Source organism: Cucurbita pepo, chromosome 5, assembly GCF_057944985.1.
Source record: "Cucurbita pepo subsp. pepo isolate OVF chromosome 5, ASM5794498v1, whole genome shotgun sequence".
Taxonomy (NCBI): domain Eukaryota; kingdom Viridiplantae; phylum Streptophyta; class Magnoliopsida; order Cucurbitales; family Cucurbitaceae; genus Cucurbita; species Cucurbita pepo.
The window spans coordinates 18,513,249-18,527,856 of NC_141802.1; the positions used below are offsets into that span (position 1 = coordinate 18,513,249).

A 14,608-nucleotide genomic window follows, 5' to 3' on the forward strand; every position below is an offset into this window, starting at 1 on the left:
ATATATATATATATATTTTTTTTTTTTTTTCTAAAAAGATGAGTCAAATTAATCAATATTTAACGTTTACGGTTATAAAATTTAAAGAATATTGATCATACCTCAAAATAATATTTTGTCGAGTCATATTCAACATTTTTAAAAGGATATCATTGGTCATTCTTCGTCGGTTTTTAAAGGTATCACTTGAAAGCTCTCAAAAACTCCTCTCCCACTCTGATATTAATCGTAATTCTTTATCAGTTTTTAAAGGGTATTATTGGAAAGTTCTCAGAAACTCCTCTACCACTCTAAAAAACATTAATCATAATTCTTTGTCGGTTTCTAAAGGGTATTATTGGAAAATTGTAAGAAACTCCTCTCCCACTGTAATATTGAAAAATATTGATCACAATTCAGTTTTTTCTAACATATATTATCTTCTTAGAATCTTTTCTTTCGGGTTTCCCCTCAAGGTTTTTAAAACGCACAGGGAGAGGTTTCCACACCCTTATAAACAATGTTTCGTTCCCCTCTCCAACTAATGTAGGATCTCACAGTAGTTTTATAATATCTATTCGTCTCGCCCCAAACTTGAAAATCGAAGGAAAAGTAGGGAGACCTAAATTTTTGGTATGACCAAACAAAGCGAATAAACAAACAATACAACGTGTGACAGCTAATATATATTTATAATAGCAAGATGTATGATATAATATATGATATCCATACATATGAAAAGGCTATAAAAGGCAATCCAAGTAGATTCCTAGTTTTTTTAATTAAGAAAATTAAATAGGAAATAAATTAATATGATTATACACAAAAGTACAATATTGTTGGTCAAATTTAGAATTAAGCACTCATAAGAATCTTTTCCACTTATTAATCATTAAAATGAATCTTGATTTGATGATTAAATTAATAGTTTTAATTAATAGTTGGGATTATGTAAAATAACGAGAATGAAATGAGCACTAATCGATTAAATTAATAGTTTCTTTTAGATTACGTCTAGCTTTCAACCTATATTTATGGATTTTTTTTTTATAGATGAATCTCGGTTTGTAACAGCTCAAGCTCACCGCTGGTAGATATTATCTGTTTTGGCCTGTTACGTATCGTCATTAGCCTCACGATTTTAAAACGTATCTACTAGGAAGAGGTTTCCACACGGTTATAAGGAATGTTTCGTTCTCCTCTCTAATTGATGTGGGATCTCACCCGATTATGAAAACGAAAAAAAATTAAGAGAAAAAAAAGTATCGAACTTTATATTATAAATATGTATATGTGTGTATAATATCTCGAGCTGATTACAACAAAAGCTTCGGGGAGGAAGATAATGTTTGCATTGAAACAAACAAACAAAGCTCCTCCATTTTATTATCAACATGGAACACACATACATATTAATGTACCTTCCTCGACTCAAACATGGTGTTCGGGGTCAGGTCCACCGGGGACGATCCTCTCCGAGCCAACGAGCGATCGCCGCGTGCCGTGTCGGAGCTCAGAGAGGCGAAAGCCGATCGTTTTACGAAGAAGTAAAAGTCGGGTCGTTTCAGGTGGTGCAATAACGTCGCGTGTGTGAAGAACTCTGGCATGAGAGCAAAGGCAGAAGAGGAGGAGGAGGAGGAGGGACATGGGTGCATTGCTAGGTCGAGCCATTGGTGCAATTGTGGTGCTATTCAAATTGCAGGGGTTGCTGACTGATGCAGCCACGGTTGTTCTTACATATTTATAGGAGTCGTCCATGCTTATCATTATGGTTCAATCCATTCAAAAGTGGGTTTTACTTTTCTTTTTTTATGGCTAAATGTCAAATTTAGTGCTCTAATTTTTTTTAAAAAAGCTTTAGTTCTTTCGTGAAAATGTCACGATATTATTTAAATGTTAACGTGACTTGTCGATTCATAAGTTGATATGATATCAAAATAAATGGCATAAGAAAAGATCAACGTTTTTCCTGTTGTTTCTCGCTAAGTTTTTGCTAAACCTATTTTTTTCGATCAATTTATGTCAAATTGTCGTTTAGAGTAAATTTTCTAATATCACGTGGTAGGGATAATGGTCCTCGACATATCTCCACAATAGTATGATGTTGTTCACTCTGGGTATGAATTATCGTAGTTTGTTTTTGGTTCAACCCAAATAGCCCCGTACTGCTATAGATAATGTTAAATTGTGACACTCGAGTCGAATAGGAGTACGTGAAGGAATCATGACCACATCCGAATGAGAGCGATTATGAACAACTCAAGCCCACCGCCAACAGATATTGTCTTCTTTGAGTTTTTCCTTTTGAGTTTCTCCTCAAAGTTTTTAAAACGCGTCTGCTTGGGAGAAGTTTCTACACCCTTTTGTTTCGTTCTCCTATCCAACTGATGTGGGATCTCACCATCCACCCCCTCCAGGGCTCAGCATCCTCACTGACACTCGTTCCTCTCTCCAACCGATGTGGGATCTCATAATCCACCTTCCTTCGAGGCTCAACGTCCTCGTTAGCACTCGTTCCCCTCTCCAATTGGTGTGGGTTCTAACAATCTACTTCTTTCGGGGCTTAGCGTCCTCGATGACACTCATTTTTCTCTCCAATTAATGTGGAATCTCACAATTCACTCCTTCAAGGTCAGTGTCCTCGCCAGCACACATTCCTTCCTCCACTCAACGTGGGATCTCAACTTCACTTTTAGAAGCGAGAAATAAGTAACTTAATTATGTCGTAAAAATAAGTTGAATATTATTTATTTAGTAAAAATGAAAGTGTAAAAGATATCATTTTACATTTAATTATTTTGTTTTACCAAAGATTAAAGTTTCCATTTAAAAAAAAATGAAATTTTTTATAAATTAATAAAAAATCTATTAGTAAAGGAGTGGAAGTGAACCGACAAATCGACACAACGGCAAGGGCTGTCGTTTTCTCCATGCAATCAGGATTCAAGCTTTTTATTCCGTGTGTAGCTTCTATTACTTTATCTTAATTGTCTTTTTCCTTTTATAAAAATAATATTAAAAAAAAAACAATTAGTTAGTAATTAATTTATCCGATTAATCAAATGCTTATTATTATTATTATTATTATTTTTAAAAATTATATTTAAATCACTTTATATTTTTAAAATTTTATTAGTGACAATATATCATTAATATTTTGATGTAAAAATGGATAAATAAATAGGCTGAGACTAAATGTAAAAAAATAATTTATTTTTTTTTTTGTATAATTTAAGGTAATAATAATATAAATATTCCATAAATGTTGGAACCATATAATTTCATTTTACCTTGAAGATTCTTATTATTTTTTTTTTTCCACCATAAAATATTAATTTAATGTAAGAGATAATGGGAAAGTCTTTTGAAGCTTAATGGAAAACAATGATCATCAAACATAGTTTATATGAATGGAAATCCCATGCCAACATTCACAATTATATTAATTATTATAAAACCTTTACCTCAAAAGCCTTACAATTAAATTAAATTAAATTAAATTATTCGTATTTAATAAAGTCTTCGACTTTTAATTTTATAAATAAATAAATAAAATTGATACGGGAATAAAGGAGGGGTACATGAACTTTATGAACTTTATGATTAAACGTGCATTGCTTGAAACAATTATATGCTGGATGACTGGATTTTCCTAGGATCGAAGTATGTTGGTCGGTAGACGTAAGTAACTTGACCATATCGCAGGAGAATGTCGGAGCTATCAGATGTCGAATTCGAAATCTGAATCCTGGGTTTGGGTCGTTACAAGTTTAAATATAAGAGGTCACTAAAATTTCAAATTTGTGTTTTCGTATATATTCTAACATTTTAAAATTTGATAAACCTGTATTTGATGTTGTTAGACGAACACGACTCTCCACAATGGTATGATATTGTCCACTTTGAGCATAAGCTCTCATGGCTTTGCTTTGGGCTTCCCCAAAAGGCCTCATACCAATGGAGTTAGCATTCCTCACTTATAAACCCATGATCATTCCCTAAATTAGTCGATGTGGGACTTCCATCATCCAACACCTCCCCTCGAACAAAGTGCGCCTCCCCTTAATCGAGGCTCGACTCCTTTGGAGTCTTAGTCATTTTTGACTGCCTTCGAGGAGGGGCTTGACTCCTTTTCTTTAGGAGTTCTTTGTTCGATATTTGAGGATTTGAGGATTTACCAATTTATTGGCACGACTAAGTTTAGGGCATGGCTCTGATACCATGTTAGACGAACACGACTCTCCACAATGGTATGATATTGTCCACTTTGAGCATAAGCTCTCATGGCTTTGCTTTGGGCTTCCCCAAAAGGCCTCATACCAATGGAGTTAGCATTCCTCACTTATAAACCCATGATCATTCCCTAAATTAGTCGATGTGGGACTTCCATCATCCAACAGATGTTACACGAGAATGTTATCGAAAAGCAACTAAAAGAGTCTGTGATACATCATGACACAAAAGCAGTAGATACTCGTAAAATTGTTAGATGGTATTGTACATCTAGCCAAAGTTACTCGAGTTCAGCTGTGATAGAAAAACCGTGTCTTGGTACCAACTTGTAACAAAAAAAATGTATAGACTCGGTGGACAATTGGGCATAGTAACATAATATTTTGAATCGATTGTTTTGACCAAAAACGACCAATGTGGAGCACAAGTGTGAGTATACAAATCTAAACCTAACCCTAATTCCTTTAATGGACATTTGTTTTTAGTCATTTTTGAGAACTTGTTTAAGAACAAAACAAAAACTTTGTTAGGCTAATTATTTTTATTAATTATTTAATTAATTAATTTATATTTTGTTTGGCTAAATTATGAGTGGCTTTGTTTTTTTGACCAAAAGGAAATTAATTAATTAATTAATTAATTAATTTCTTTTGGTTTCAAATTATAAATTGACAATACATAGATTCTCTTCTCCAATTGGAAATATTTATGCATATAGTGGAATCTACACCCAACCATAATTAATTAATTAATTAATTAATTATGTTTTTTTTTTTTTTTGTTTAAAATAAATAAAATATAAAATAATTTCTATTTGCTTTATAATTTTATAGGTCAAATTTGGATTCTTTTGTGGGGTTGAATCTTATCTTCAAGATTCTTTATTTGGTTTTGCCACTCCAACAATAATTATTTTTTATTCCTTTTTAATTTATTTTATTTTTTAAAAAAGTCTTCAATTTTTTTGAATTTTTTTTTTATTTTAACATAATTATTAATAGTAAAGTTTTTTTTTTAAATAAAAAAATAAATTTGACCTCTCGACCTTCGTAAAGGTAATCATTTAGGCTCTGAACTTTATCATTAAATATCGGACTTAGTGTTTGTGATTTTTAATCACATTTGTTTCCTAATCTTAACAATCTACGTATTAAAAATATCAAAAATAATTTTAACGATAAGGACTAATTTTCGATAAATAGATTCAAAAATGTCAACAACAAATTCAAACCTACCCAAACAAACTCAATAGATTTCAAATATGTCTCCACATCAACCTTGATGAGAAAACTTTATTTTTAATTGTATAGAGTCGGGATTAATTCTAAGTTTCAAGCAATTCTTGTGGTAGAATTGCATCTTAGTCTGAACAATCAACTCTTGATCTAAGTTCGATTGTGGAGTAATTTAGAACAAGGTTCTAAATCTTACTTCTAGATTTTCGATCGTAAGACTTCTAGATCTTCTATCGTAAGAAGTAATCTAATTCTAGCCTTATCTTTTGGTTGATTCGAATTTTGTATAAGGAGGTGTTAATTTCTTTAATTTAAGAGTTGTTCATCAAAATTTAGATCGTTCGGCTGAGAATTAGGGTTGTGTTATCGTATACGACTAAATGTTATATAAATTATTACAAAGTTGAATTAATTCTTTCTAATTTTCTATTAATTATTTTTAAATAAATGGAATTCTATGAATCAAACTATAATGGATTCTTGTGCTAAATAAAAAATTAGAAAGTGTATTTTTCTATTTATAGGATTTATTTCTTTAATTCATGAATTTTTTTTATATGATTGAGAGTGGTATCACTATGTTATTTTTTTTAATTAAAATTTTAATGTTTGATTTTGGATGGATCACTCTATCCTATATAAATCGAGATTCGTCCTTAATTTTATATTGTTTTAATTAGATTCTAATTAATTATATGATAATGACCACTTTAGATTCCACTCAGTTAAATCTTATCTTTATCGCCGTATATTATTTTAATTAATGGCTCCATAATATCAACATATTCAAGCTTAGATACGAACCGCGTTCAAATTAATCATTTTGCACATTAATGAATGGAAACATGATATTAGTTAAGTTTTAAGTTTTGAGTCACGACGTGCATCGTGGAGCCATGATATTTGGTTGTAGTAGCTTATTCGATTTGTCTATCGGGTTATACGAGTTTTGGTCAAGGAGTGTATATCACTTTTGAATGATATCTGGTTGTAGTAGCTTCTTGATTGGTCTTGTCGAGTTATATGAGTTTTGGTTAAAGATTGTGTAACACTATTGATTGAACGTGCTTAGTTTTATAAACACTTGATACTTCTTCTCGACACTAAATTAAGGTATTTTTTCGAGATCCCAAATGAAACAATCTTATTTTTCTTCGAGATCTCATAATTTCTTTTAAAAATAACGTCACGTCATGCATGTAATAGCTAAACTAGGGACTGTAAGTCAAACCGTTACCTCTCATCTCTTAGCCAAATACGCATCTTAACCAGATTAACTATACTCAAATTTGTAAAATTTATAATAAGTTTAATCGTAAAATTTAACGGGACTTATTAATGCTACAACAATCACAATCTCACTTATTTCAAAACTCGAAGAATCACAACATAAAATAAAACACGACGAACGAGATAAGAAACAGTTAATTTAACTTCGTATATTATTAAGCAACACTTGTAAACACAACAACAACATAATAATATTACACGATAATTTGCCAAAAACACACAAAAAAAAGGTGAGGCATCAGCGTTCATCTTGAGCTCAGGATCGAACTCTCCGCATTACTTATAGCTTCTTCGTTCGTAGAGAAAGAAAAAATTTATTAGACACAAAATGTTTTATTTTCTTAATCGAATGTATTTAGTGATGGTGCTTGGGATCTGGTCCTCCAGGAACAATTCTTTCTGAATTAACGAGAGATCTTCGATCTACCTTAAACACATCAAACCTAAATTTCTTCAAATGACAATGGCTGCAGCTTGCATCTTTCTGTTCTTGAATATGAAGAACACGTCCTTCTGATATCATACCAACACACCAAATTATAAGAACAAACACCAACACACGACCAGACATGGAAACCGCCGCCATGGAAAATGTTTGGATTGGATGCCAAATTCTTGAGATGATGGGAACTTGTTCATATCATATCATATATATATATATATATATATATATATATATATATATGATATGAGAAATTATTTAAATTTTGGTTATGGAAATTGGTTTTCTTTTTTTTTAACATTTTAGTGGGAATAATATGTGGAATGAAATAATGTTTGAAAGGCCAATTTGGCTTTAGTGTTTGTCTTGTATCGTTTTGATCGTTGATTAAATAAAGTTATTGTTTTGAAAAGATATCCATCACTGCTAAAAAGGTTGATTCTTCGATTCTCCACTTCATACTTATTCAATTGTAATATATAATGTACGTAGTACCGGTCAATCTTATCTGAATTTTTCTTTAAACGTCACGATGTGAGTTTGGTCGTAAATATTTGTTTTGAAAAGGTGAACTGTATGCTACTACATAGTGAACGAGATTCCACCCACGAATCGTATGTTGCTACGTAGTGAATGAGATTCCACCCACGAATTGTATGTTGCTACGTAGTGAATGAGATTTCACCCACGAATCATATGCTGCTACGTAGTGAGCAAGATTCCACTCTCGAACCGTATGCTGCCACGTAATGAACAAGATTCCACCTATGAACCGTATGTTGCTACGTAGTGAACAAGGTTCCACCTACGAACGTATACTGCTACGTAGTGAATGAGGTTCCACCTACGAACGTATACTGCTACGTAGTGAACGAGGTTCCACCCACGGATCGTATGCTCTACGTAGTGAACGAGATTCCACCCACGAACTGTATGCTACTACGTAGTGAACGAGATTCCACCCACGAACTGTATGCTCCTATCTAGTGAACGAGATTCCACCCACGAACTGTATGCTGCTATAAAGTGAACGAGATTCTACCCATGAATCGTATACTGCTACATAGTGAACGAGATTCCACCCACGAATCGGTTATTGTTGATTAAGCTCCTACGACCCATCCACGATTTTGAAGCTATACCGAGCTATCCTCATATCTTTTCGATTCAATAGTAAATGACAGATACGAGGTCAGATGATCGAATCTTTGTATCGATAGAATTCAATATATAATATAAAAATATATAAATGAGGAGAATAGAATAGGATGGGCAGTTGTCAGTGTATCAGCCGCAAAGGCTTAAAAGGCAATGCAAGTGGAAAATGCAACTTTTTTGAATCAATTTAATTAATAATTTTAATTATGTTTTAAATATAATATCTTAAAAGTCAAAGTTATTATAATTTATAAACGCCAAAAAAATATAATATTTTATCAATAAAGAAAAAAATGTAATGCTTTGGCGGCTGCTTAGACTTTAAAAAATTAGAATATTCTAATTCCTTTTTAATTAATTAATTAATTAATAATTGTCTGGAAAACAATAATAATATAATTATGATTCAAAGACAAAGCTTTTCAAGAATGATATAATGGAGTGGGCGTGGCTCCACGTTTGTTTGTGATGATTGATCATCTCATTTCTTCCTTTTTTGTCCTTTTAAAATATTTTCCTTCAATTATGATTATGAAATATGATAAGAAATTACGTTTTAATCCCTGAAGTATAACGTTTTATATTTACGATTGAGATCGGAATTTGGAATTCGAATTTGGACTTAATGGCTCCGACATTCCTTGGGACAAGACCACGTTATCTACTTGTCTGGAAGAGCTTCTAAGAGTGAATATTATCCTCACAAACTAATAGATGTTTCCTTGGTAGCTTAATCATAAGAACTCTAAAATCAAACGTGCTTAGCTTGGAGCATACAACTAAGAACAATCGTAAACCATAGGATGTGAATTGAGGACGAACCAAGGTGGAAGCTGATAGACACGTGACGTCCGAGTAAAGGAGAAGTACATGAATGAATGAGACCACATCCAAATAAGAATCACCACAAGAATATGAAGTTATGGTTAATAAATGCTTAAAGAAATACAAAGTTGCTACCTATATTAGTAAGATGTACCTTCATTTTCGGTAACTCAATCATATGAACTCAAAAAATAAGCATAATCTTACGTTGAGTGACCTCCTGGATATGTACCTATGAAGCATGTTAATGAGAACAAAACATATAACAGCTCAAACCCACCGCTAGCGGATATTGTCCGCTTTGGCCTGTTACGTATTGCTGTCAGCCTCACGGTTTTAAAATGCGTCTACTAAGTAGAGGTTTTCACACCCTTATAAGAAATACTTCGTTTCCCTCCCTAACCGTAGGATATCACAAAGCATATTAAAAATACGTGTTGTGAACGTACCTTTCACTCTTAGAAGTAAGATAAGTCAAGTATATAATGTGGTCAAAACCTAGTCAGAATCCAAGACATTGGGTGTTAATGAACAATGATTTTATCCTAGATAAGTCGAGTATTGTGTTTTGTAGGCATGAGCAATGATTATACTATTTCATTCCTCTCCAGTAGAATTGAACACAATAATATCAATGAAGACAGCCATTTCAAAGATTTCACATTGGTTGAGAGTTGTTCCTCCACATGTTTAAGGTTTCCAGCTAATTGATCTAAAGAGCAAAGATTTTAATACTACTTTTTGAGGGAAAATATTGTTTTCCTACGCTGCATATTCAAGTGGTTTGCCTATACAGGCATCAGGACCTGGTTGGTCTGTTAAAAGCAGAAGACTATAGTACCATATTAATTAAACTTAGATAAAGTTTGTCTTACTTACCATCGTCCCATTCTTGGGTGAGATTCTTCCGAGTCAAGAAGCCACTTATTGGATAGTGTGTGTGACTACCAATGACTGTGTTCCAATCTCCTCAAATAATTTCCGAGGATTCTGGTCACCTAGTATTGCCTGACGATCAATCAAATAGTCGGTTGATGGGATAGTTTTGTCTGACTAGTTTCGTCGAGAGAGTATCATAAGACACTACCATGGTAGATGTCTAGTCAAAGTTATTATAACAGCCCAAGCCCACCGCTAGCAAATATTGTTCTCTTTGAGCTTTCTCTTTCGAGCTTCCCTTCAAGGTTTTTAGAACGCGTCTGTTAGGAAGAGGTTTCCATACCCTTATAAAGGGTGTATCGTTCTCCTCCCCAACCAATGTGGAATCTCACAGTTATTAGGACTGATGCTTCCAAACTAATTGATGATTCCAATGTCCCGTCTCCTCCTCTGATGTTTTGAATAATATCTCAGTAGGAGAACAAGATTCCACCCACGAATCGTATGTTGATTTACTTCTTTGGTGGTGAGAAGTATCCCTCATCATCAAGAATAACACGACAATTCATGTCTCCCCTTAACTTTAAAGCCATACCCCGAAAAGGAACGAGCCATCGACTTATCTTCCGCTTCAGCACGAAAAGAATTCTCATAACGTCCTTTCTCTTTTGCAGCCTTCCAGGAAGCTACGCCATAGAAGAGCATCAGGGGGGGAAGGCATGGAGCCAATAACCTTCTCTGCTTCCACAACATATCCATGTATAGAAAGCAAGTCAACCAAACATTGATAATGATCCATTTCCGGTTCGACCCCATATTCAACTTTCATCTTGCCAAACAGCTCCATTCCTTCTTTTACAAGCCCACCGTGCTTGCAAGCTGTAAGCACTGCACCAAGAGCTACCCCATCAGGTTTAAGCCCTGAAAGCTCCATTTCTGCAAACCTTTCCAACGCTTCATAAGCATGGCCATGTAGTCCAAGAACAGAGATTAGAACAGTCCATGTGATTAAGTTTCTATCTTTCACATCATCAAATATTTTCAAAGCACATCCAATGCTTCCACATTTTCCATACATATGAATTAACAGATTGCACACAAATGTATCAAAACAACATGAACCAGTCTTTATCATAACGCCATGAACAGAACTACCCAGAGCAAGATTGCACAGTTTAGCACAAACACTAAGAAGGGAGATGAATGTATAATTATCAGAGTAGATTTGGAGCAGCAGCATGCATTTGAAAAGTGCTAGAACTTTGAAATAATTACCCGTTTTAGCACAAGATTCAAGCAGAATATTCCATGATATAATGTCAAGTACCTCAAGAGAGCGAAACAATTTCTGTGTCTCATCGTATAGGCCAACTCTGTTATAATATCCAGCAACTATGTTAGAAAGCACAGCAGAAGGCTGAGAGATGTAAGCCAGGACATCAGATATGAGACCATGTTTGGCATAGGAAGAAGCAAGAGCGCTTGATACATAACCATTCTCCTCATAGCCCATTCTTATAATCAAGCAATGAATTTGAAGCAATTCTGAAGCTACAAGTCTCTTCATAATGGCTGAAAATGTAAATTCGTTCGGTCTATAACCAAAATGGAGCATTTCTATCAGTAAATTCATGCAGGATGTGTAGCAATCGGTCGAGTAACCCGAAATCAAAGCATTCCAAGATACCAAATTCTTCTCAGTTATCTCATCAAAGCAATGGCGGGCTTCCTCCAACTTTTTGAACTTTGCATAAAAGTCAATCAAGGCGGTACCCACAAACACATCAGACTCGAAAGCAGAACGAATCGTTTTTGAGTGAAAATATTCTCCATAAATTGAACTTTCCATAGAACTACAAGAGTTGACACAGTTTACAAATGATGCCTGGGTAGGAATTAGTCCCTTTTCTATCATATTGTAAAAGAGTTCTAATGCTAATTCGGGCTTGTCGACTTTTGTCCCCGCGCTAATGATTGAATTATATGTCACAACATCACGCACAGGCACCTCTTCAAACAGTTTCTCAGCTAAGTAAAAGCCTCCACATTGTAAATACATGTTCATCAGAGAATTTACAACCAAAACATCATAATAAAACCCAATTTTAAACACAATACCATGCAATTGTTGCCCAAATTTCAAGTCTTCTTTGCGTGAAAAACAAGACAAAACACTCACAAAAGAGAACTTGGACAGTTCCATCTCACCATACATAAGCTCACAAAACAGAAGCTTACATTCATCCACAAGTTGGCTACGACCAAGTAATGACAGTATTGAATTCCATGTCACCAAACTTTTCCAACTCATATCTTCAAAAACCCGTAAAGCTTCCTCAAAGCATCCTTCCCTGCCATACAGCCCCAACAAGCCCGTTCCCACAATAGCATCAGCATCAAACACTCCAATTTTAACCGTTAACCCCTGCAACTGAGCGCCCTGCCAAACATCCAACAAGTCAGCTGATAATAACCCACCAAATGTGAATTGGGTCGGCACAAAACCACAATCTCTCATCTCCGAAAACAAATCCCATGCTTCCTTCACAAACCCACGTCGGCTATAAGCACTAATTATCGTGTTATAAGACACAACATTTCGGTGGGGCATTTCGTCGAACAGGTTACGTGCCATCAATAACACCCCAAGAGAAGAATATTGGAAAATGAGATTATTATGCACAAATATAGCCTGGTTTGGAACAGGACCCATTGTAATTGTGAGAGCATGAAGGGGTCTTGTGGTTTTGATGGTAGGAGCCTTGGAGCATGCTTGAAGCAGCTGGAGGAGAAGGCGATGGCGCTTAATGATATCGCCATTGAAGCTCATATAGTTCTGTAAGGAACTTGCGCCGACTATGTCGTCGATTCCTTACCTGCTATAATACATCAAAGAAATTCCTTACCTGCTATCAATTTCGCAACTGTCGTCCAAAAAACACGAAAGAGCGACCTTGTCGTCGATTCAACGGAAGCAAATCCCTGTCCCGAGTGAAAAATTTAGATACTTTTGACTTTTGATTTGACTTTTGAGAGACCATGAGATGATCGAAGAGCTTACTCAAAGAAAATTAAGAGGATTATTCTTAAACTCTTAACGATTCGTGCATTGAAGTGAGTAGTAACGAGTAATGATCAAACGTATATTTAAAATAATGTTTTATAATTGATTGTTGTAAGAATTTGATAACAAGTCCACTCAAACTCTTTGTCAAGGATCAACGTGTCGAGTTGAGCTAAGATTGCAAAACGTATCCAAATAGTAGAAACGGGTCTCGATATGTGAGATCTCCCTTCGATTGGAGAGGAGAACGAAACATTTCTTACAAGGGTGTAGAAACTTGCGTTTTAAAACTATGAGGCTAATGACGATATGTAACAAACAAAAGCAGACAATATCTACTAGCGGTGGGTTTGGGTTGTTAAAAATGGTATCAAAGCCAAACACCGGGCGGTATGTCGGCGGGGACGTTGGGCCCACATCAGTTGAAGAGTGGAACAAAACATTCCTTATAAGGGTGTGAAAATCTCTCGCTAGCGTTTATAAGATTAACAATAATACGTAACGAGCCAAAGCGGACAATATCTACAAGCAGTGGGTTTAGGATGTTACAAATGGTATTAGAGCCGGACACCCGACGGTATGCCAGCACGGACACTGGACCCATATCGTTTGGAGAGGGGAACAAAGCATTCCTTGTAAAGGTGTGGAAACCTCTACCTAGCATACGCGTTTTAAAACCTAACAACGATACGTAACGGGCCAAAGCGGACAATATCTAGTAGCGATGGGTTTGGGCTGTTACAAATGGTATTAAAGTCGAACACTGGGCGGTGTGTCAGCACGGACACTAGGCCCATATCGTTTGGAGAGGGAAACAAAGCATTCTTGATAAGGGTGTGGAAACCTCTCTCTAGCAAACACGTTTTAAGATCATGAGGCTGACGGCGATACGACAGACCAAAGCGAACAATATCTACTAGTAGTAAGTTTGAGCTGTTACACGGTATTTATAGAGTTCACCATTGTCTCATGAAAAACCCATACTAGACATAACAATGAGAATTCCGTCGGTGGCTTGATTGAAAACCAAGTATAATAGGCTAGTAAACGTCCATGAACGGTCTTGCTAAGCTTATCGAGTCTCCGTTCATGGACGTTTACTTATTTTCTTTACACGGGATTCTGTGTTACCCGAATGACAACGAGGTCCCTATTTTAGAACATTTTATATGCATAGAAGGAGACAAACAAAAGGGCATGCGTAGTCCAAACACCAAATTCTTGTGGATTGTTGACAAAAGAAAAAGAGTGGAGTTTTGCTTCAAAATGAATGCAGCTGAGAGTGCCTTTCAATAAAGGTGAAAACAAAACAATATAAAGTGTGCATGGCTATGCCTTTGGTGCAGGCTTGGCCTTACCCAACACACAATAATAATAACATCACCACCTTTTTTACTCCATTTTTACCACTTTTTACCGCTACCTTCTTCCCCGCTGCTACCGAAAACAACCTTGTCTCGTGCTCGGTTAAGGTTAAATTACGAATTTGGTCCTACTAATTTG

General features: G+C 35.1%; 1 protein-coding gene across 1 annotated transcript; it reads right to left on the minus strand.

Moving 5' to 3' along the window:
- Nucleotides 1-9,646: 9,646 nt before the first annotated feature.
- Nucleotides 9,647-13,171, minus strand: LOC111794870 (Pentatricopeptide repeat (PPR) superfamily protein). The gene has a single exon (XM_023677042.2). It carries the CDS (start codon nucleotides 12,869-12,871, stop codon nucleotides 10,691-10,693), a length of 2,181 nt encoding a protein of 726 aa, XP_023532810.2. The 5' UTR covers nucleotides 12,872-13,171; the 3' UTR covers nucleotides 9,647-10,690.
- Nucleotides 13,172-14,608: the final 1,437 nt, after the last annotated feature.